The sequence below is a fragment of the Lynx rufus genome, unplaced genomic scaffold (assembly GCF_022079265.1).
Source record: "Lynx rufus isolate CCGP_SWC_20201006 ecotype Redwood Valley unplaced genomic scaffold, mLynRuf1.p SCAF_24, whole genome shotgun sequence".
NCBI classification, from domain to species: domain Eukaryota; kingdom Metazoa; phylum Chordata; class Mammalia; order Carnivora; family Felidae; genus Lynx; species Lynx rufus.
In genome coordinates this window covers 15,669,212-15,692,401 of record NW_025814839.1, presented here as the reverse complement: position 1 = coordinate 15,692,401, position 23,190 = coordinate 15,669,212, and the positions used below count along the sequence as shown (strand labels likewise).

The following is a 23,190-nucleotide window of genomic DNA, read 5'->3' as shown; positions in this document are numbered from 1 at the left end:
TGGTGCCCCACATGCAGATGTCACTTAGAGAATTTCTGCCGTATCGCCAATAGGATAGTAGAGACTTTTCATCTCTACGTGGCAACAGTTATCATGTTCAGGACATAAAATCACAACAGGGTAGCAACATGAGATAATTTGGACTTTTAGCTGGCACAGATTTATTCACCAAAATGATTCTGCGTGGCCAATTATAGTTAAGAAGTGTTAATCAGGAATCCTGTAGTAAATGTCCTAAAAACCCAAAATATAATAATTTTTTGAATATTTAACAAAAATATAATTCATGAATTTGTGAGACAAGCATGCAGAATCCCCCAATGGAGAGTGAAAACCACGACCTAGTAAGAGTAGGGACCACTGATACGTCTGGAGACGTGGCAGGAGTAAGGTGAGAGATGAGGCAGGACAACTGGGAATTCCTCTAGGCTATGGGACCCCACAGAGAGAAGACCTGGGGAATCACTGGTTCCAACACCCAGTCTTCCTACTGGAGATGTAGGAAAAGCTATCAGAAGCGGGTCACCGCTTAGAGGGCCAGCTGTTGTCTCCATACATGTTGTGATGCTCTGGCCACCAGAGGGCGCTGTGGCTCGACAGCAGAGTGGACACTGATGCCCACCCCCCTCCCACGTGGGAAAACCCGAGACTGCTCCAGTACAGGCAAGCATGACCCCCCCCCACCTATGTGTGACTCTCCTACACTGTGACCCCTCTAACGCCATGGAGAAACTGGATGATAAATGTCCTCCCTCAGTCCACACGGAGTTGAGATCATGTCTTCTCTCACCCTGTGACTAGAAGCATCACCCAGCCCAGAGTGATGTGGGGGCTGTACATGGGGAGTGACAGCACTGTATTTTCATGAATAACTCTATTCTCAAGATTGAGGGGGAGGAGGGAGCAAGACTCAGTATCCCCATTCGCCCTCACAAAGCTGTGCTGTCATGTTTCCTCCGCGGTCCTATGTTAATTTGCACCACACAATCTATGTCAGATTACTGCCTGCTGCCCAAGTACAGCTCGGAGAGGAGTCCCTGCCTTCACCTTCAGGAGATGACACCTCACTCCACGCGGGATTACAGAACTGCCACCTGCTCTTACTCTGAAGGCAGAAGTCACAGCAGTAGAAATGTCAGCACTATTAAGGCCCCTGGCCAGATGACCAAATACCAGGGATCCCATGGGGGGCAGGCCTCTTCTGATGGGAAGAAGGTCTGAGGGGTATTCTGAGAGGAGGTAAGAGGTGCATTTCCCCAAAATGGAGCACACAATGTGGGTGACAGATGACAGTGCCTGAGCTCACTGGGGCTTCTCCGAGCTGAGAATGGCCTGAGCTATGACTGGATCCCTCTTCCCACGGGTTTTCTGTGTCCATCCAGCATCCTCACACCCTCAGCCATTCATTCCACCACATTCTTCAGGTTCCTTAGAGAGCTCGTCTGTGGAGAGGCAGGGGTTTTGAGTGGGGAACCCACAATGAACTGGGAAGATGGGGGCCCTTTTCTCTGCCTCAGATTCTCCTCTCTCCCCCTGCTCTTCCTTGTTTCACCTTCTCTCCTCTCCAGGGCACCTTCAGAGATTTGAGCTCCTCCCCATCAGGGTAATTTATTCCTCCCCACGTTATTACACTTGTCATTCTCAGAGGACAGGGAAAAAATCCCACCCTCACTGGGGATTCTGCAAAAGAATCTTCCCCTTTTATTCACCTGCCACAGGTAGAGCCCTTCCCTGGACCACATTTCTCTATGTGCCTCCTGATATTCTGTTCCTTATTTCTGTTTTCACCGTCTGCTTCTCCTAACTGCCTTTGTCCAAGACCAGAAACAGAGAAGGGACACATATATGGAATAGATGTATGGAAATAAACAACTACACCATAGAAAAAAAATGCATTATCCTAAGGGAGCCAATGTTCTGTTTAAGGTTCATGTGTCTTCCCAAGCTTCCTCATTCAGTTCCTTCGTCACATGGGAAACTCAGAGGTGGGCCAGACACACGTATGGGAGAGGACTGATGGCCCTTGGCAACTTTCTCCCCTAAGGTTTCACTTAGGTGGTTCCAATACCCCTCAATATGAATTATCCTCTGGTCAACATCCCTGAACTTTTGTCTGTGCACATGTCACATCCTACTGATGCCTTTACCATGTGTTATTTTAGATGGTAACGAACATTTCAAGCACCTTCCTGCATTTGAAAATTGTACAGTTTTTTAATCTCTTGCTCTTACTAAGGAAGATAAATACCCAAGTTACTGTAAATTGTACAGATGTAATTGAAAATGTTTCAGTAATGGAGCATAGGAAGCAACAAAATAAAAATATATATATTGAGGAGTAATTTATAGTCAGAAACTTACAGGTTAATATCTGCACAATTCAGGTGTAAATTTGAAAGATGGCATAAATCAGTGGAGGGGGGTACATTTCTTTTGTGTCCAACTTCCAATAATCCAACAGACCGAGGTAGATGTCAAAGCTTCAGGGATTCTCTTTTGGTGTCATTGACCTTCTTTAAGAAGGAGGAATTGGGGTTCAGTGAAGAGTTCAGGGAAATGCTGGAGGGTGGAAGAGGGAGTGAGAACTGGTCAACTAGCAGAGAGGGGCTGTGTGAGCAGAGGGTCTGGTGTCCTCTCCCCGGGGCCAACCCTGAGGAAGCAGGGAGCTGGAGAGCCTTCTTCTCAGTCCTGGCAGAACCATTGAGTCAGGAACACAGAGACGGCTCCTCCCTGACCCTTCATACTACTCCCTTACCTGCACCCATCAGAGAATACTTGGTGCTTTTAAAATATGTGTTTCATGAATAATTACATACGTTCTGGAACATATAAATGAATTATTTCTCCAACTAAAAAAAAAAGCTTTATACGTTTCTGTTTCTCCCATAAAAAGTGGAGGCAGCACGGGTTCCTTAGTTCTTAAGCCCATCCTGTGCTCAGAGTCTACCCTGTGAGATCGCTCATTTCATGGTCATGGAGGCAGAGCTTCCCTCTCATACTCCTTCCTGCTTCATTACTTGTTCCTACTCCTCCAAAATACGGAAATAGGCTCTATCTATCATCAACCCTAGCCTGAATCTATCTAGTATCTCCTACAGGAGTTCACGTACTGATTCCCTGCAATCATCAGGTGGTTTTCTCTATGCCAACAGTGAAGAAGCCAGAAGGATATTGAGAAAACAATTCCATTAAGACAGCATCGAAAAGAACAAAATTTATTTTTTTCAGTTTTTATTTACTTACTTTGAGAGTTGGGGAGGGGCAGGAAGAGAGGGAGAGAGAGAAAATCTCAAGCAGGCTCCGGACTTCCAGCGAAGAGCCTGATGTGGGGCTCAAACTCACAAACCGTGAGAGCACAACCTGAGCCAAACCAAGAGCCAGACTCTCAATGGACTGAGCCCTACCCGCCACGTAAAAAGAGAACAAAGCATTCGGGAGTGAACTTAACCAAGTAGGCAAAAAGTTTGTAAATTGAAAACTACAACAAAACATTGCTGAAAAAAATTAAGGAAGATTTAAAGAAGAGAACAGATGCCACTCCATGGATTGACTGGATGACTTAATATTGTGAAGGTACAATCAATAGCTCTCAAGTCCACGTACACATTCAGTGCCATCCGGCCATGTGCTCACTGCCCCCAGTTTAATCCCATAATGTTGGGATAAATGCCAGTTCTTTGGAACTAAATCTTAGACACCCAACCACAACATATTCCATGGAGCTTTTACCAAAAAATCTTGGTTAGTGCCCAATGCATGTAGTGTAATAGGTCATGAGAGTTTTCAGTGCAGGAGAGGAGGAAGAACCTCTCAGAAAGGTGAGAGCTCCATTTATAGTAATGTTCTTTTTATGTCAGTCTTCATACTGAGTAAAATAGCAAAACTAGACTACAACTATATTAACCATATCAAAGAGTGAAATGAACTATCGTGAGACTTTTAATCGTCTTGTAGCCCTGCAGCTTTCCTTCCGGTCTCCTGAGTGGGATTGTGCTGATGCTGCCACCCACACCATCTGGATTTCATTAAATAAAGACAGAATAGAAGTTGTATTTATTATAAATGAATGTGATATATATTTACCATAAAATCATTATATATAATGATTTTATATATAAATATATATTACATATGTGCCATCTGCTATACTATTGTAGGGTTTATTGATATATTGTAATTTAATACATAGCATATATAACATGAAATACTGCATTGTATTTATTAATATTCTGTTACATAATATATGTACACATGTTACATGTTGCAATTTATATATATTATATAAATTAAATAATATCTGTATATCATATATACATTATAAATGTTATATATTTCATATATACTTTTTATATGTATGATATCATATATATTTTGATATGGTATGTATCACATATACATTTTACATAATACATATGTTATAAATTACAGATGCTAGAGACAGCTGGGCATGGGAATGTAGTGTAAACTCATTTTCTGATTCTATGAAAACAATAAAACCCAAATCAACAGGAACAGCATCCAATGAACACAGCTGATAGGTACATGTAGAATCCACGTTATATAGGGAAGCATTCACCCTGACCCCAGAGAGGATCTGGGCTGAGACTGGGCAACTGAAACCTCTTGATGAGAACAGAGGGTGTGGGAGAGCAGATAGGAAGACACACTGAGTCCTATGTTAGAGGCCCTTATCAGAGAGAGAGCTTGTGAGCTTCCAGAAATATGGCACTGACACACTGCGGGAGAGGAATATGAAGTCATGGACCCACTGAAATGATACCTTACCCCCAGTGAGCAGTTTGCATCAGTCTGGTGCTTCAGAGATGAAATGCACAACCCAGAGATAGTTCTTCCCTGGGCCAGGGGCTCCCTTCTTTAGGGTTGGCTCAGGGCTCCCTTCAGAAGTCAGGGATCCAGGCTGATGACTGAGACTTCTCAGTTTCCTCACTATGAAATATACACTGAATGCATTAGTGTTCAAATTGTCATGATTTGGCTTATTTGTAAGAAATATGTCATTTATTTCTATACTTTATAATGACTTACAGAAACTGATATTGTGCCATTCAGATATTTCAATTATTACCAAATTCTTCCTTTTCCTCTTTTTTTTTAAAGTTTATTTATTTTGAGAGAGAGAGAGAGCGTACACGTGGGAGGGGCAGAGAGAGAAGGAGAGAGAGAATCACAAGCAGGATTCACGATGTCCGCAGAGAGCCCAACACTGGGCTTGATCTCACAAACTGAGAGATCATGACCTGAGCCAAAACCAAGAGTTGGATGCTTAACTTACTGAGCCATCCAAGCACCCCACTTTCCTTTTTTTTCTTAAGTATTACAAAGCACCAACATCCATTAGAAAACATTCATTTAAAGATATACAGATTGAGATGGGAAAACTAAAACAGTACTATTCTTAGATGACATACATATCTATGAAGAAAATTGAATAGAATTACCACCAAGAAAGAAAGAAAGAAAGAAAGAAAGAAAGAAGAAAGAAAATCTTAGAACTAATAAGAGATTACAGCAAAGTTGTGGGACAATGATAATGTAACATTCAAGTGCTTTCCTATAAACTATCATTGAATGAGTGGAATTTGAAATAAAAACACAATTTCACTTACATTAGCACTCCAAAAATGGAAATGCTTAGGTATAAATTGAGCAAAATACATACAAGATCTATGTAAGAAAAACCAGAAAATTCTGATGAGCCAAATCAAAGAAGAACTACATACATTGAGAAATGTTCCATGTCTGTGGATAGGAAGAGTCACTATTTTCAAGATGTGAGTGCTTCCCAATTTGATCTATAGATCAATTGTCTCCTTCTCTCTCTGTTCCTCCCCCACTTGCAGTCTGTCTCTGTCTCTGTCTCAAAAATAAACAAATATTAAAAAAGAAGTAATATATTAAAACAATGAAATGGAATCAGTAGTTAACAAACTCCCAGTAACATCCAGAACCAAAAGGCTTCATAGGCAAATTCTATCACATGTTTAAAGAAGAGTTAATACTTATTCTTCTCAAACTATTCCAAAATAGAAGAGGAAGGAAAACTTCCAAATTAATTCTATCAGGCCAGCATTACCTTGATATCAAAACCAGATAAAGATACCACAGGAAAAGAGAACTACAGGCCAATATCTCTGATGGACATATGCCAATACCTCCACAAAATACTAGCAAATTCATCCAACAATACATTAAGAAAATCATTTAACATGATCCAATGGGATTTATTTATGGGATGCAAGGGCGATTTAAATTTGAAAATCCATCAATATGATACTTCACATCAATAAGAGAAAAGATAAAATACATTCGATGATTTCAATAGATGCAGAAAAAACGATTTGGTAAAGTACAAAATCCATCCATGATAAAAATCCTCAACAATGTAGGTTTAGAGGGAACATGACACAACATAATAAAGGCCATATATAAAAAACCCACAGTAATCATAGTGGAGAAAAGTTGAGAGTTTTCCCCTAAGGTCAGGAACAAGACAAGGATGTCTACTCTCGCCACTTTTATTCAACCTAGTACTGGAAGTCTTAGCCACAGCAATCAGAAAGCAAAAAGAAATTAAAAGTATCCAAATTGGTAAGGAATTATATCATACTGCAAAGGACATGTTACTATATATATATATATATATATATATATATATAATTCTAAAGATTCCAACAAAAAACTACCAGAACCAATAAATAAATTCAGTAAAGTCACAGGATATAAAATCAATGTACAGAACTCTGTTGCATTTCTATACACTGATAATGAAGCCACAGAGAGAGAAATTAAGAAATCAATCTCATTGGCAATTGAGCCAAGAATAATAAGATACCCAAGAATAAACTTAACCGAAGGGGTGAAAGACTTTTACTATGAAAACTACGAAGGATTGATGAAAGAAATTGAAGATGACACAAGAAATGAACAAACATCCCTGTCATGGATTGGAAGAACAAATATTGTTAAAATGTTTATACTACCCAAATCAATCTACAGATTTAAGGCAATTCCTATCAAAATGACAACAGCATTTTTCACAGAACTGGAACAAACAGTCCTAAAATTTATATGGAACCACAAAAGTTCCCAAATAGTGAAACAGTCTTGAAAAAGAAAACCAAAACCATTCCAGATTTCCATTTATATTAGAAAACTGTAGTAATCGAAACCATCGAAATGGCACAAAAACAGACAAAAAAAAAAAAAAGGAAACAGAATAGAAAGCAGAAATAAGCCCAAGAGTATATGACCAATCAATGTTTGACAAAGGAGGCAAGAATACAGAATGGGAAAAAGACAGTCTTGTCAACAAATGGTGCTGGGAAAACTGGACAGCTACATGTAAAAGAACGAAACCAGACCACTTTCTTCCACCATACACAAAAATGAACTCAAAGTGGATTAAAGACCTAAATGTGAGACCTGAAAACATAAGAATTCTAGAGAGAACAGGCAGTTATCTCTCTGACATTGGCTGTAGCAACATTATTCTGGGGATATCTCCTCAGGCAAGGGAAATAAAAGAAGAAATACACTATTGGGACTACATCAAAATAAAAAGCTTCTGCAGAGTGAAGAAAAAAATCGACAGAACTAGAAGGAAACCTGTTGAATGGGATTAGTCAAGGTCACTAACTTTTGCAAAGGAAGCCTGCATGCAATGGCAGACTGATTCGAGGTTCCATGATTTTTCCCTCTGACCCCCTCTCACAATCTAAAAGGCCTTCCCAGTTCCAGACTCACCATGGAAGGGGATGAACTTGCCGCTGTATTACAACAAAAGTTCTCCCTCTTCACCTTTATTCATTTGTCCTCTTGAGCAGCTGGTGACCCTGTGAGGGCCCCCCATCATCTCTGTGGACATCTCCATTTCAGTGACTGCTGCTCAGAAAGTGATGGGGATGAGGAGAGTCTGATACTTACAAGAATGTAGGCTGGAGAATGGCTCCTCCATCTACCCTGAAGCTCTGTTCAGGGTGTTTTGAGAGCCCTTAGGTACAAGGAGAAGGATGTTCACCATCCGTGATGGGGAGTAAAGACTCCGTTTGGATACATCTCTTCTTATTTCAGGAAAGTCACAAAATACATATGACATATATTTGCATCTAACAAAGGATTGAAATAACGAGGAAATTTGGGACATAGACTTCTTTATACATATTCCTTTCTACTGCAAACGGAAGGTGATTTAAGGAGAGAACTATTTTTTTTTAATTTAAAAGATAAGACTTCTCAATAGTAAAAAACAATGTCAATTTAAAACCTGCAAATTATCGGGGCGCCTGGGTGGCGCAGTCGGTTAAGCGTCCGACTTCAGCCAGGTCACGATCTCGCGGCCCGTGAGTTCGAGCCCCGCGTCGGGCTCTGGGCTGATGGCTCAGAGCCTGGAGCCTGTTTCCGGTTCTGTGTCTCCCTCTCTCTCTCTGCCCCTCCCCCGTTCATGCTCTGTCTCTCTCTGTCCCAAAAATAAATAAACGTTGAAAAAAAAATTTTTTTTTTAAAAATAAATAAAAAAAAAACCCTGCAAATTATCTCAACAAAGGTGATATTCATGTGATATAAATAAGCTTGAGAAAAGCTGGTCAACATCATGTCAGTAAGAAACTGCACAATAACACAGCAATGACATACTGTTACATAGCCATTAGAATGGCCAAAATCAAAACCACACTTGACACCAACGTCTGGCCAGGATATGGAGCAATGGAACTCTATTTCATTAGTGAGGGGAATTCAGGATGGTACGGCTACTTTGGAAAAGTTTTGGCAATTTCTTTTAAAACTGAACATTCTTGGAATTCTTGCCATTTGCAATAAACGTGGATGGAACTGGAGGGTAGTATGCTAAGCAAAATTAGTCAGAGAAAGACCAATATAATATGACTTCACTCATATGTGGAATTTAAGATACAAAACAGTTGAACACAAGGGAAGGAAAGAAAACATAACATAAAAACAGGGAGGGGACAAAACATAAGAGGCTCTTAAATATAGAGAACAAACAGAGGGTTGCTGGAGGGATTGTGGGAGGGGGGATGGGCTAAATGGGCAACAGGCATTAAGAAGACATTTGTTGGGATGAGCACAGCCTGTTATATGTAGGGGTGAATCACTGGATTCTACTCCCAAAATCACGATTGTTGCTAACTAACTTGGATGTAAATTAAAAAAAAATTTTTTTTAAACCCCCCCAAAACCAAAAAACAAACAAACAAAACCCTGGAACATTGTCTTGCTTTAAAATCCAGGGATCATGCGTCTTTGCATTTACCTAGAGGAGTTAAAAACAATGTGTACAAAAAACCCCTGCACAAGTATGTTGACAGTGGCTTTATGCATAACTGCCCACACCTGGCAGCAGCCAACCAAAATGCCTTTCAGGAGGTGATAGGTAAGTAAATCCCAACGATACAATATTGATGAGAGCTACAAAGATATGAGGCACCAAGGCATAAAAAGACACAGAGGACATTTTGTTGCACGTTGCTAAATGAAAGCAGCCAACGTGTAATGGCTGCACGCTGTGTGACTCCAAGCATGTAACATTCTCGAAAAAGACAAATCTATTTAGACAATAAAAGAATAGTGGTTGCAAGGGTTTGAGCATAGGGAGGGATGGACAGCTGGAGCACAGAGGTTTTTTTGTGGGAGTGGAAGTGTTCTTTGTGGTTCTAAAATGGACATATATCAGTGTATAGCTCTTGAACCTATTGAATGAACAACGTCAAGAGTGAGCTTTGCTGTTGTAAAGTATAGACTTTGGGTGACAATGACTTCTCAGTGTTGGTTCATGGTTTATAACAAGTGACCACACTCATGCTAGAGTTGCATGATGGGAAAGACAAGGTGGTAGAGGGGGTGTATTTGGGAAATCTGTAATTTCCACTAAATTCTTCTGCGACAATAAGTCATAAAGTCTATTGATGTTTTTAAGTATTCAGTGGGCAAGACCAAATATATGGGGATGTCTGGGTCTTGGGCAGCAGGGGGCGCTGTGACCTGTCTCTGAGCCTTGTGTGCTGTGATCCCAGCTGGGAGCCACCTGGCTCTGGTTCTTACTGTGGCTTAGCATGTGGGTGCTCTGAGGCCCTTGGGGAGCCCCAGGTCAGGCCCCACAGCTTTCGCTCTATCCCCTCCTGGGGTGAGATTTCCAGACAAGGGTCAGGTTCAGGGTTCAGGCTGGGGCTGGCCAGCCCGGGGGAGGGGGCTGGTTTGCATGAAATGTCTCTCCCTCCCCTTGGGCTGCTGGAGGCAATAAGAGAGACTCTGGGAGCCCGGCTGAGGGACATTGAGGACACACTGCTGAGCAGGGGTCTCCACCATGGCCTGGGCTCCTCTCCTGCTCACACTGCTGGCTCACTGCACAGGTGGCTGGAGGCTGGGATCGGGGCTGGAGATGAGAGGACTGTGGAACCACGTATGGGCTCTGTCCACTGACCCTTCTCTCTCACCCCATGTCTCTCTTCTGACTTGCAGGGTCCTGGACCCAGTTGGTGGTGACTCAGCCATCTGAAGTGTCCAAGCCTGTGAATAAAAGTGTTACCATCTCCTGCACGGGAAGCAGCAGCAATGTTGGGGCTGGAGGTGTGTCCTGGTACCAGCAGCTCCCAGGCAGTGTCCCCAAAGTTCTCATCTATGGTAGCAGTGCTCGGCCTGCGGGGGTCCCGTCCAGATTCACAGGCTCTAGGTCAGGGAACGTGGCCTCCCTGAGCATCTCTAGCCTCCAGGCTGAGGATGAGGCTGATTATTACTGCTCAGTGTGGGACCACAGTCTCAAAGCTCACACACTGCTCCAGGTCTGTGGGGAAGTGAGACCCAAACCTGCTGTCCCCTCAGCAACGGGACTTCCTGTGCAGCTCACACCCTTTGGCCGACACAGCTGCTTCTTTGTTCGTTTCTTCTAAAAGTGGAGTCTTAGAGCAAGGCTAGGGAATTTTTTCTAGAAAAAGTGTCCTTGTTTTCCCAAATTGTGCCATTAAACCCAGCCCTACTCTGCAAAACATTGTCTGATTTTCTTCCATTGGGCAGGATTACTGTGCACCTGGGGTCAGGCTGTCCTGGGAATTGAGTCCCCGTTGGGTCAGAAGCAGGCAGATTCCCCATGTGTTCCTGATCAGGATAGATGACTGTACAGAGATCAGTCCCTCCACACCCTCTGGTGAACACCAGGTATATGCCAGGCATGACCCTTGGGCTTAGATACAGCGTGAGTGCGCTAGGGACAATCTATGTCCTCATGTTGCTGAAAATGTCCTGGGAGAGAAAGAGGAGAAACAAGCATGAATAGCAACACAAATAAGATGTTTCTGGAGAGTGAACAAGGGTGAGGCAGTGAGGTGGACCTGGAACATTGGAGGGGTTGAGAGGAAACCCCCGAATCTGACGTGTTGTGATGATATCTCAGTGCTGCATAGATGATCAAGGAGCCAGAGGGGAGCGTGAGGAGGGGACCAGGTAGAGGCTGTTCACTGTGTCCCCATCAGACCCCTCCTCCTCAGGTCAGGGGTCCAGCAAAACTGAATGGCAGCATGCAGAAGAATGAAACTGGACCTCTTTCTTGCACCATACACAACAATAAATCCAAAAATGTACAGAAGACTAGACAGGAAGACAGGAAATCATCAAAATCCTAGAGGAGAACACAGGTGTAAACTCTTTGACCTTGGCTGGGGAAACTTCTTATGAGACACATTGCTGAAGGCAAGAAAGCACATGCAAACATGAATTACTGGGACTTCATCAAGATAAAACGCTTCTGCACAGCAAAGGAAACAATGAACAAAATGAAAAGGCAGCCAACAGAATGGGAGAAGGGTATATGCAAAAACATATCTGATAATAGGTTAATATCCAAAATCCATAAAGAACTTTTCAACCTCAACACCCCTAAAACAAATCACCCATTTAAGAAATGGGCAGAAGACATGAATAGACACTTTTACAAAGAAGTCATCCAAATGGCTAACAGATACGCAACATCACTCATCCTCAGGGAAATAAAAATGAAAACCACGATGAGAATCCACCTCACACCTGTCAGAATGGCTACAATTAACAACACAAGGAACAACAGGTGTTGTCGAGGATGCAGAGAAAGGGGAACCCTCTTGCATTGTTGGTGGGAATGCAAACTGGTGTAGTCACTCTAGAGAAGAGTACAGATGTTCCTCAAGAAACTAAAAATAGAAATACCCTATGATCCAGCAATTGTACTATTAGTTCTTTACCCAAAAGATACAAAAGTATAGATTCAAGGGGGTACATGCACCCCAATGTTTATAGTAGCTTTATTAACAATAGCCAAACTACGGAGAGAGCTCAAATGTCCATCAACTGATCAATGGATAAAGACGTGGTCTGTATCTGCAAAGGAATATTACTCATCCATCAAAAAAAAAATGAAATCTTGTCATTTGCAGTGACATGGATGGAGCTAGAATGTTTCATGCTGAGTGAAGTAAGTTAATCAGGGAAAGAAGAATGCTGCATGATTTCACTCGTATGTGGAATTTAAGAAACAAAACAGATGGACATATGGGGAAGGGGTTGAAGAGAAGAGAGGGAAACAAACCTCTCAGTGATAGAGAACAAAGTAGGAGCTGACAGTGGGAAGTAGATAGGAGATGGGCTAGATGGGTGATGGGTATTAAGGAGGGCACTTGTGATGAGCACTGGGTGTTGTATGTAAGTGATGAATCAATGAATTCCACTCCTGAAACCAATATTGCATTGTATCTTAACTACCTAAAATTTAAATGAAAAAAATTTAAAAAATTAAATAAAGCCAAAATCACAAAAATAAATAAATAAGATAAACTGTAATTTGAGACCATTCTCAGGAATCTTTGGCTACAAAATCACCCACATTCTCTTAAATTCAGCCCCCCCAAACTTATTCTTGGCAGGAAAACATTGTAGGATTTTCTCATATTAAAGAGAAATTCCAGGGTGCCAGGCACAGGCTGCCCTGAGGACAGAGTATGTGACAGGTCAGGAAAGACCGGAGACACAGAGTCCACCTGTGTCTGACTGAGGGTAGAGTACTGTCCAGATATTGTGCATCCACACCACTTACTGAACACCTAATATATGTTACACATGAGTCTAGGATGTGGGACACATCTGGACATGACAGGAAGGGTCCCCATGCTCAGGGAGCTGACAGTGTCTGGGGGAAGAGAGAGGACACAGAAGTTAAACATGTCTTCAAGGAAAGCTATGTCCCAGCAGCATGAGGAGGGGTGAGGTCAGTGCAGTGGAGCTGGAGCATTGGAGGGGTGAAGAGGGAACCCCAGAATCTGATGTTTGGTAATGACATCCTAGTTCTGCATAGATGATGAAGGGACAGGAGGGGAGCATGAAGCTGTGACCCAGCAGGGACTGTGGAATCTGTCCCAGTCAGACTAGGAGTTCTGGACAAGGGTTTGAGTGAGGACGAAAGTCAGGGTCCTCATGACTTGGAGGAGGCAGGGACTGAAGATAGGGATTTGAAGGAGGGGAACCTGGTAGGGGGCTTGGGAACTGTGTGGAGAGGGGGCCCCATCAGCTGGAACAGTGTGGGAACCTATATCTGATGCAGGAGGACTTCTACCTCATGTTTCCAGGAAATAGGATCAGCCCCTGACATAGGGAACTGTACATCAGGAGTCCTAGGAATTCACATATTTGCTTACTCTTGTCTGACCCTTCATGAAACTTCATGTGGGCCTGTTGTTGGGGGGGTGGGGAGAGTATTTCCTGAGTTCTTCAGGGTCCTTCCAGCTGGAATATGAATCAAATTTATATTTGGCAAATTCGCTGGAGAAAATGAAATTTAATAGCCTACATAAAGGGAATCCACAAAGACATGGAAGATTCAAAAGACAGGCAACATGACCCATGAATAAAGGAGGTAGGGGTCTCAGGTTCAAAGAGGAGAAAGACCATTTTTCGCAGGAAAGCCAGAGGAGATGTCTGGAAAATAAAGGTTGCTCCTCTATCTCTATCTATCTATCTATCTATCTATCATGTATAATCTATCTATCATCTGTCTATCTATCTATCTATCTCTAAATATCTATCTCCCTATCTCTCTATCTATCATGTTTCTCATCTATCTATCTATGTATCTATCTATCATCTATCTCATCTCTATCTATCTTATCTATCTATCTTGTCTATCTATCATCTATCATATATCTATCTATCCATCTATCTCATCTATCTATTTATCTATCTATCATATATCTATCTCATCTATGTATCATCTATCTGTCTATCATCTATTATCTATTTATTTATATTAACTTTTAAAAGCTTTTTTATTTATTTTAAGAGAGAGAGAGAGAAGGAGAAGTCAGAGAAAGAGGGGGAGAGAGAGAATCTCAAGCAGGCTCCACACTGTCAGTGCCGAGCCCAGTGTGGGGCTCAAACTCATGAACGGAAGATCATGACTTTATCTGGAATCAAGAGTAGCCCACTGAACTAAATGAGCCACTTAGGCAACCCCCCCTACTGTTGAGACACATGTCTTAGGTAAAGAGGGACACCAGTTGATAGCTCTCTTCCTGATACAAGTGGGCAGTTTGGGGGAAGGTATAGAACTTTTCCTAAATATGCTGAGTTTTATTTGCTTTTAACTTGAAATAATGCTCATGCCAAAATGACCCATCTTGGGGCAAAACCCATGTTGGGGCAGCCTATTCCTGGCCAGTTTCCTCCCTCATCTGAAACTTCCCTGAGATTGCACATGTTAAAAGTTAGGCTGGTAGATTGCTCAGTTTCTTGAACCTTCCCCGACAACAGGCCAGTTTAGTTAAACTCATTTCAGGAGGGGGTGATGTGAGTGAGTTCTCAAAGTAAGGCCTGTGCTTCAAGAAATCAGGTATTAGGAGGCACTTCTATGGAAACAAACAAAAATGATGGTTAAAGATTGGATCAAATTATAAAGCAGTTCCTGAGTTTAAATTATGATATTGCTAAAGGATAATGAATGTACGAGTGCAAGTGTGTGTAATGTGATGGTGGGGGGGAGAGCAAATGTGGAAACACGTTAATTGGGCAATCTGGTCAAGGGAATGTGAGAGCTCTTTATATTCTGGCAATTTTTCTGTTAAATGACATTATTTCAAATGCATCATTTAATACAAATTGTAAAATAGACAAAAACAAACAAACACAACTTTTGTTCAATGAACCAAAGTCCTGATAAGCATAGGAAATATTTTGGCAAAACACAGTGCTTGTTTTCTAGGCAGATAATGTCAAAAGTGAATAAAATTGTTTGTTTATCATTTTTTTGGTAATAGCAGACCAAGAGTTCAAGACCGTTTAGTCCTTTTAAACAAGTGAAAACAATTTTAATTTTATATCCATGTATTTTGACATTAAAATTCACTTATTCACTTGAATGTTCTGAATTTTAACCAGTACTAACCACGTATCAAATTCCATTCCGGATTCCTTTTCCAAAATCCTAGTACAACCTTCTCTTCTACATTTAGATTTTTTTTTTAACGTTTATTTATTTTTGAGACAGAGAGAGACAGAGCATGAACGGGGGAGGGTCAGAGAGAGAGGGAGACACAGAATCTGAAAAAGGCTCCAGGCTCTGAGCAGTCAGCACAGAGCCCGACGTGGGACTCCAACTCACATACCGCGAGATCGTGACCTGAGCCGAAGTCGGACGCACAACCAACTGAGCCACCCAGGCGCCCCATACATTTAGATTTTTAAAGTTTGTTCGTTTATTTTCATTTTTTATTACAAATTTTTTAAGCGTTTATTCATTTTTGAGAGACAGAGTAAGGAAGAGGAAGAGAGCGGGAGACACAGAATCCGAAGCAGGCTCTAGGCTTTGAGTGGTCAGCACAGAGCCCTCGGTAGGACTCCAACTCAGGAACTGTGAGGTTATAATCTGAGCCAAAGTCGGACACTTAACCCACTGAGCCAGCCAGGAGCCCCTATTTATTTCTTTCTGAGAGGGGGTTGCAGAGAGAGAGAGAAAGAGAGAGGGAGGGAGAGAGAGTCCCAAGCAACTCCCTGCTCAGTGCAGAGTCCAATATGGGTCTGGATCCCAGGACTGCGAGATCATGACCTGAGCCAATATCAAGATTCACAAGCTCCATTGGGTCAGGACTGCATGTGTCCCTCCCGTTAGAAGCGCCGCCACCCCCCCCCCCCTTCACAGGGGAACCTGCTCAGTGACATCACAGCAGGACCTTTCTCTTTCCAAGGAGGGTCATTCTCAGGTTATGGAAACACAGGCATCAGGGAAGCCAGAGGTGGGAAAGGAGAGGTTCACCCAGAGACCAGCGGGGGCACTGTGACACTGTGTCTGGGGCTTTCTGCAGGACAGGGGCATCCAGCTGGGCAGTACTCCACTGACAGAAAGCAAGGACTGGGCCCCTTGCGTCCAGTGGGGCCAGGGCAGGTGTGTCCGGTCAGGACCTGGAGGAGTCCCTGGCCCTGGGGCTGTGTGTGGTCCCCACAGCTGCTGCTTCCAGGCCCACCCAGGGGGAACGCAGTGCATCAGGAAGTCTCCGTGTCCAAGGGCCACAGACCCTGTGTGTGTACATGGAGAAGAGGCGGGTGTGGGTCTCATTTGCATGAGCAGCCCCTCCTCTGTGACCCTGTGGACGGGGGATAAGACAGGCCAGGGGCAGTCCAGCCCCAGCTCTGTGGCCTAAGAAGGGGGTGTGTCACCATGGCCTGGATCCCCGTCCTCCTCGTGCTCCTCTGTCACTGCACAGGTAGGGACAGGATGCAGGGGACCAGGGTGGGCCCGCAGCCAGAGTCAAATCCCTGTGGCTCAGCTTCCTAATCTCATGTACCCTGTCCCTTGTCTTCCCTCTGCTGTGTCTGTGTTTGCAGGTTCCCTGTCCCAGCCTGTTGTGACTCAGCCAGCCTCCCTTTCTGCATCTCTGGGAGCAACAGCCAGACTCACCTGCACCCTGAGCAGGGACATCAATGTTGGAGGCTACTACATATACTGGTACCAACAGAATCCAGGGGGCCCTCCCCGGTATCTCCTGTACTACTACTCAGACTCCAGTACACAATTGGGACCTGGGGTCCCCACCTGCTTCTCCGGGTCCAAAGATGCCTCGGCCAATGCAGGGCTTCTGCTCATCTCTGGGCTGCAGCCTGAGGACGAGGCTGACTATTACTGTGCAATTGGGCACAGTAGTGCTGGTCACAGTGACACAGACACATGGGGAAGTGGGACAAATATCTCAGCCTGCTCAGATCCCTGCAGTCTGACTCTCTTCCAGTTGAAAGTAACTTGAATGCACACGGACTGTCTTTGGAAGTAGCTTCTAGGTCACAATACGCTTCCTCCTCCCAGTGTCCTATTCAACTTCTTTGTGTTGTCAGGAAAACAAACAAGCCAACAAACAAACAGGCATCAAAGAAACCCACGACAATGCCGACATTTTGTCTGGTGGTTAAAGTGTAAAAGTTAGAGAGTGTTGAGCTGGCCCTTTTTCTCTTTACAAAGGCACATCCACTGTCTTAGTTTTCTGATCAGAGTCTGGACCATCGCAACAGGTGGACAGTCCTCCAGAATGTGGAGTCTGTTCCTCCAGGGGTTGGGGCAGAGGCTCCCTTCCCTCCAGGTTCCTGTGCTCAGAGCTGGCTGAATAGCTGTGTGTTCCAGGTAGGATGTACTAAATAAGATTGGTGCCGAGGGAGGACTCAGAACAGAAGAACTAGCAGGCACAGAGCTGGCTGGGCAACCAGGCTAGCTACTTGCCCCTGAAATTGTGATGTCAGGGGACGGTGATTAGCCAGGGGAGAAACTTTAGGTGTCAGCAAAACCCTCAGTAGTGCTTGTGAAGGTAACATGCAGCACTCCTTCATTGCTACAAAATGCTGGGTCTGCTCTTGGGAAGGTGGGAAGTAGATCCCACAGATGTGAATTTACCAAAGCGGACACCATCAGGGACTTTGGGTACCCCTGTGGCTGGTTTCCTGAACTCCCGGGCCCTGACTCTGTCCTCCTCTCTTCTCCTGTGACATCAGGGCTCATCAGTGATCCAAGCAGCAGGCCGGCTGTGGGGCGACAGGGCAGGATGTCCCCTATCTGTGCACAAAGAAGTCCAGTCCTATGTCTTTCCAGAAGGAAGTTCTTCCATCTGTGACAGCATGGACGAACCTGCCAGATATTACCCTAGGAGGAATAAGCCCTACAGAGAAAGACAAATGCTATATGATCTCATTTATATGTGGAATTTACCAGAAAAATAATTTTAAAAATTATTGTCAAGTTTTACTGATGACGATGAGTTAGAATAGGGTACCACATAGCAGGACAAGAAGGATATTTGTATAAGTACAGCTTCTTACATATAATTTGGTTTTGAACTGATAATTTATAGTGATGAGAATAAACACGAGAAGATTTATCATTTTAATCACTCTGTATTGTGCAATTCAGAGGTACTGAGTATACTCACAATGTTTTGTAACCACCACAACTGTCCATTTCCAGAGCTTTTTCATCATCCCGAGCACCCAACAGGGGAATGGGTAATCTGGAAAGGCAGAGGAGCCAGGCCCCAGGAACCCATGCCAATGCAGGAAGCAGCAGAGGGCAGAGGGCAGCTCCCATGGGGCTCTTGGCAGATGTGGCCTGACGCGGCTGAGAGAGTCTTTAGGCTGGGCTTCTTACCCCAGATTGACCATGTGGATGCATGCTGACCACCATGGCATGCGTACCAATGTGTCCCATTGCCAGGTGTCCAAGAATACCAGCTTTCTCTCCCAGAGTGTGTCAGGAACACCAGTGAGAACCTTAGGATCTCGATTGGGTCACCTGCTGTATGATTCATGCATATGCCTATCTGAATCCCCTCCAAACTCCGTGTCACTTCTCCTCTAGGAACCTTGCAAAGGCCCTGTTTGCAGTGTACTTGCTCCCTGGTGGTCAAGGGGAACTTGGATTACCTTCTGGTCTTTGTATTCTGTGGCATCTATCTATGTGTGGCTTTCTAGGCCAGTTTCATACTGTTTGTATTCCTAGAACTTTGTTATAAATTTAAGCAGGAAGTATGGTGCCTCCAGATTTATTCTCCTTTCTCAAGATAGCTTGGGCACTTTTAGGTCTTTTTCTGCCTCTATACAAAAGTCAGGACTTTTTTTTCTATTTCTGTGAAAAATATCATAGGAATTTTCATAGGAAGCCTTGGATCTATACATTGTTTTGGGTAGTATGGACATTTTAAGGTTACTTTTGTTGTGGAAAACACTGGATATCGGAATTCTGGATGAAATACATCATACACACAGCTTCCATTATCTGCAATAGTCACAGATAAGATTCAGAGTATTCTGTGACTTCTCATGTGCTTCAGCATTTTGTAGTGACGGATGTGAACTGATAACTTTTAAGTTTTATGTCTTCTTCTTCATCTTGAAATCTGATGCATATAATTACACATTAACCACTGTCTCAAGAATAATTTTGGCTAACAGAATTGGATTTAATATGAATCTTTTTTGACATTTATTTATTTATTTAAAAAAATTTTTTTAACGTTTATTTATTTTTGAGACAGAGAGACAGAGCATGAATGGGGGAGGGGCAGAGAAAGAGGGAGACACAGAATCGGAAGCAGGCTCCAGGCTCTGAGCCATCATCCCAGAGCCCGACGCGGGGCTCCAACTCACGGACGTGAGAGCGTGACCTGAGCTGAAGTCGGACGCTTAACCGACTGAGCCACCCAGGCGCCCCGACATTTATTTATTTTTGAGGGGGTGCAGAGAGAGAGCGAAACAGAGGAACAGAAGCAGGCTTGGCATTGATAGCAGAAAGTCCGATGCAGGGCTTGAACTCAGGAACTGTGGGATCACAACCTGAGCTGAAATTGAAAGTCAGACGGTTAACGGACTGAGACACCCAGGTGCCCGAATTTACTATAAATCTTTACGTCTGATGTGAGTTAAGTCTCTGAACACAGCTGATGACAAAGAAAGCAATGGCCGTATACGTATCACGAAACAATCTACTAACCATTCAGAAATGAGCATTGGATCACATTCTTATTCCACAGTGGGATGAAGTCCAATTTTGTGGCTTTTCTTTCACCTATGACTCCAGAAATTGTATGTTTTTCCATTTCCCTGGCCACCCTTCTAGTTCTTTCTGCTGCATAGCGACTACACAAGGCAAGGGTATTTTACAATGCCTCGGGATGGTCACACAATGTTTTCAGACAGTGCCATTTTTGTTCAGATTCTTTTTTTCCCTGATGTTTGGAGAAATCTCATAATTTCATGGTGATATGATTACCTTCCCCTCAAAACCAGCAGTTACATTGTTGCTACTTCAGATAATAGATGGCTTCCAAGAGCAAATGAGGGTGACTTCCACAGCCTGGGGTGCCTCTGGTGTAGACTCCCCCACCTCTGGTCTTCTGCCCCGTGGCTATCAGGAGACAGGGACTAGGACTGAGTCAGAAGAGACCCTGTTTGTTCATACCCAGCGCGGGCTTTGAAATTCCCAGTGGACTCACTCCTGGAGGACTGCCCACTAAGTTTCTCCAAAGAGCCAAGAGGCCATTTCACTGGGGATGGCAGAAAATATTCCCAGGGATGGGGTACATGTGGAATGAACTAGAAGCATGGCCAGGATGTGAGAAGCAGATGCATGCCCTCAGTCTGCCTTTCCAGGCAAGAAACTTGGGACTGAGGCCACCAGGGACATGGAGGAGATGACTCGGGGCAAGATGTCCCCCTGTCACTCAGTGTCCCAGGCTCCCTGCAGTCATTGATTGTGTGTAGTCCCAATATATGCCTCTTTCAAGGTCTCCCCCAGGGGACATCAGGGTGACCAAGGGGCAGTAAAAGAGAGGAAATTAATTTGCATGAAGCACCTCTCCTCCTCATCGGTCTGGAGGCATGAAAAGGCCTAGAGGAGACCCCAACCAACCCAAGAACCTGAGGAGGCAAGACCTGTGAGGATCTCCACCATGGCCTGGATGGTGCTTCTTCTCAGGTTCCTTGCTTATGGCTCAGGTCAGGGGAAGAGACTGCTTTCTTGGAGGGCACATAAAATCAAGGTTTCAGGGTGACCCTTGCCTCTCGTAATAACACATGTGCCTCCTTTTGGTTTTAGGAACCAATTCTCATACTGTGGTTATCCAAGAGGCATCACAGTCAGTGTCTGCAGGAGGCATGGTGACACTCACCTGTGACTAGCTCTGGGTCAGTATCTATCAGTAACTTCCCTGGCTGGTACCAACAGACTCCAGGCAGGGGTGCCCACCCCCTTACCTACCATAAACAGTCACCTGTCTCGGGTCCTTGATCACTTCTCCAGGTCCATCTCCAGGAACAAAGCCGTCCTCACATCACAGGGGCCAGCTTGAGGATGAGGCAGATTAGCACTGTATGCTGTCTCCGGGTAGTGGCATTCCACAGTGATCTCAATCTATGGAGAAGTGCAACCAGGGCTCAGAATGTCTCAGCCCTGAGCAGCAGGGAAGCAAGCGAGGGGGAGGATGGTCAACACCACCATGGGAAGGGAGGCTCCCTAGCCTGATTCTGCTGTGCAGTGGTTCATCCCGATGTACCCATCCCATCTCTCCCAGTGTGTGTCCATCTCACCAGTGTGACCCCAAGACTGGGCTTCCTTTCTACATCTGCACATATAATGAAGGGGAGGGGGTTCAGCACCTAAATATATCAACAAATGGTCAGAGCCAGCAACCTCAGCAACCTCTTCCCTGTGAGATGCTTATTCAAATGACATTAAGAGCCATGTTGTCATTCAATAATCTGCTGATGGGGACCAACTGAATAAGTTATGCAGGCCAAGCCGTCAGTGAGGCAAATACTGTAACACCCACATCCTTCCTATGGGGGACAGAAGGTGTCCCTAAAGCCCTGGTTGTCTGTGATGTTTCCACGCCTCTCAACATGTCACACCGTGGTCTCAGTTTGACACGGGGACAACAGACCCATCACCTGCCCTCCATCTGCTCTCCCACCTGACTTCCTCTGTGTCAGTCAGGGCATTCCTGTCTCTGTGGGCATCACCCTCTAGCCACCTAACTCTCTGGACCATCACTCCCTCTCCCACAGCCTGCGGTCCATTCAGTTACCTCCCTCTGTCCCACTTGGGGACACAACTCATTTCACCCTTCCTGTTTTCTCTGTTGTCATCTTCCTCCAAGCATCCCCCGGGGTTGCTTTCTACTTCTCCTCGCCCCAAAATCTGTCTTAGAACTTCCTGCAGAACTAAATCTCTAATGAGCAGCACTGACCAGGGGAAGCCCAGCTGGAATGAAAAGACTCCCAGCACAGGGATGGGAGGTTGCAGTATGGCCCCGCAGTGGTCCTACTGGACTCCTGGGCCCTGCTCAGTCCCCATACCCTCAGCAGCCTCATCAGAGTTTGTGGAGTCCTCTCTGCCATGCTCCAGAGAGGCACAAATTTCCATAATCTGTGTCCTTCTCTGTGAAGGTTTGTGACCGCTCAGCAAGTTCCTGCTCACTCATCACCCAGAGTCAGCCTGCACCCTAGAAGCCCCCTGTGGGAGCAGATCCCCTGCTCTCTGTTCCCTGCAGCTTGTCATCAGCTCCACCGGGATTCCTAGACTGTCCTGGGTCAAGATTGCTCCTGTTCTTCCCACAATAGCCCCGCCCAAGGAAAAACCCGGTTCAGGGAGAGAACACCAGGACTGCACCTCCATCCTTCTCTGAAGGGTCTGTCTCACGTGGTGGAAGCACAAACATCAGGGATGCAGGTAAAGGAGAGCATTGGGAGCAGTGGGAAAGAACGAGAAGTGGAAAGAATGAGACGTTTGCCTGGAGAGCAGCAGGGGTTGCTGTGAGATCATGTCTAAGGGTTTCTGCAGGATGGGGGATCCAGCTGGCAGCCCTGCACTGACAGGAGGCCCCAGGTCTGGGCCCCCGTGTTTCCTGTGGGGACAGGGCAGGTGTGTCCCGTCAGGGACTGGTGGAATCCCCTGGACCTTGGCCTGTGTGTGGTCCCCACAGCTGCTGCCTCCAGGCCCACCCAGGGGGAACGCAGTGCATCAGGAAGTCTCCGTGTCCAAGGGCCACAGACCCTGTGTGTGCACATGGAGAAGAGGCAGGGGTGGGTCCCATTTGCATGAGCAGCCCCTCCTCTCTGAGGCCTGTGCACAGGGGATAAGAGAGACCCGGGGCAGACAAGCCCTAGCTC

At 44.7% G+C, this 23,190-nt stretch overlaps 2 gene segments (V, D, J or C); both read left to right on the top strand.

The window, feature by feature from the left end:
* Positions 1-10,318: 10,318 nt before the first annotated feature.
* LOC124518509 (immunoglobulin lambda variable 1-40-like) lies at positions 10,319-10,925 on the top strand. The segment is given in 2 exon segments: positions 10,319-10,388; positions 10,498-10,925. Coding segments are annotated over 2 exon segments (474 nt in total).
* A 5,741-nt stretch (positions 10,926-16,666) lies between these two features.
* Positions 16,667-21,201, top strand: LOC124518508 (immunoglobulin lambda variable 5-37-like). The segment is given in 3 exon segments: positions 16,667-16,751; positions 16,873-17,220; positions 21,119-21,201. Coding segments are annotated over 3 exon segments (477 nt in total).
* The last annotated feature ends 1,989 nt before the right edge of the window (positions 21,202-23,190 follow it).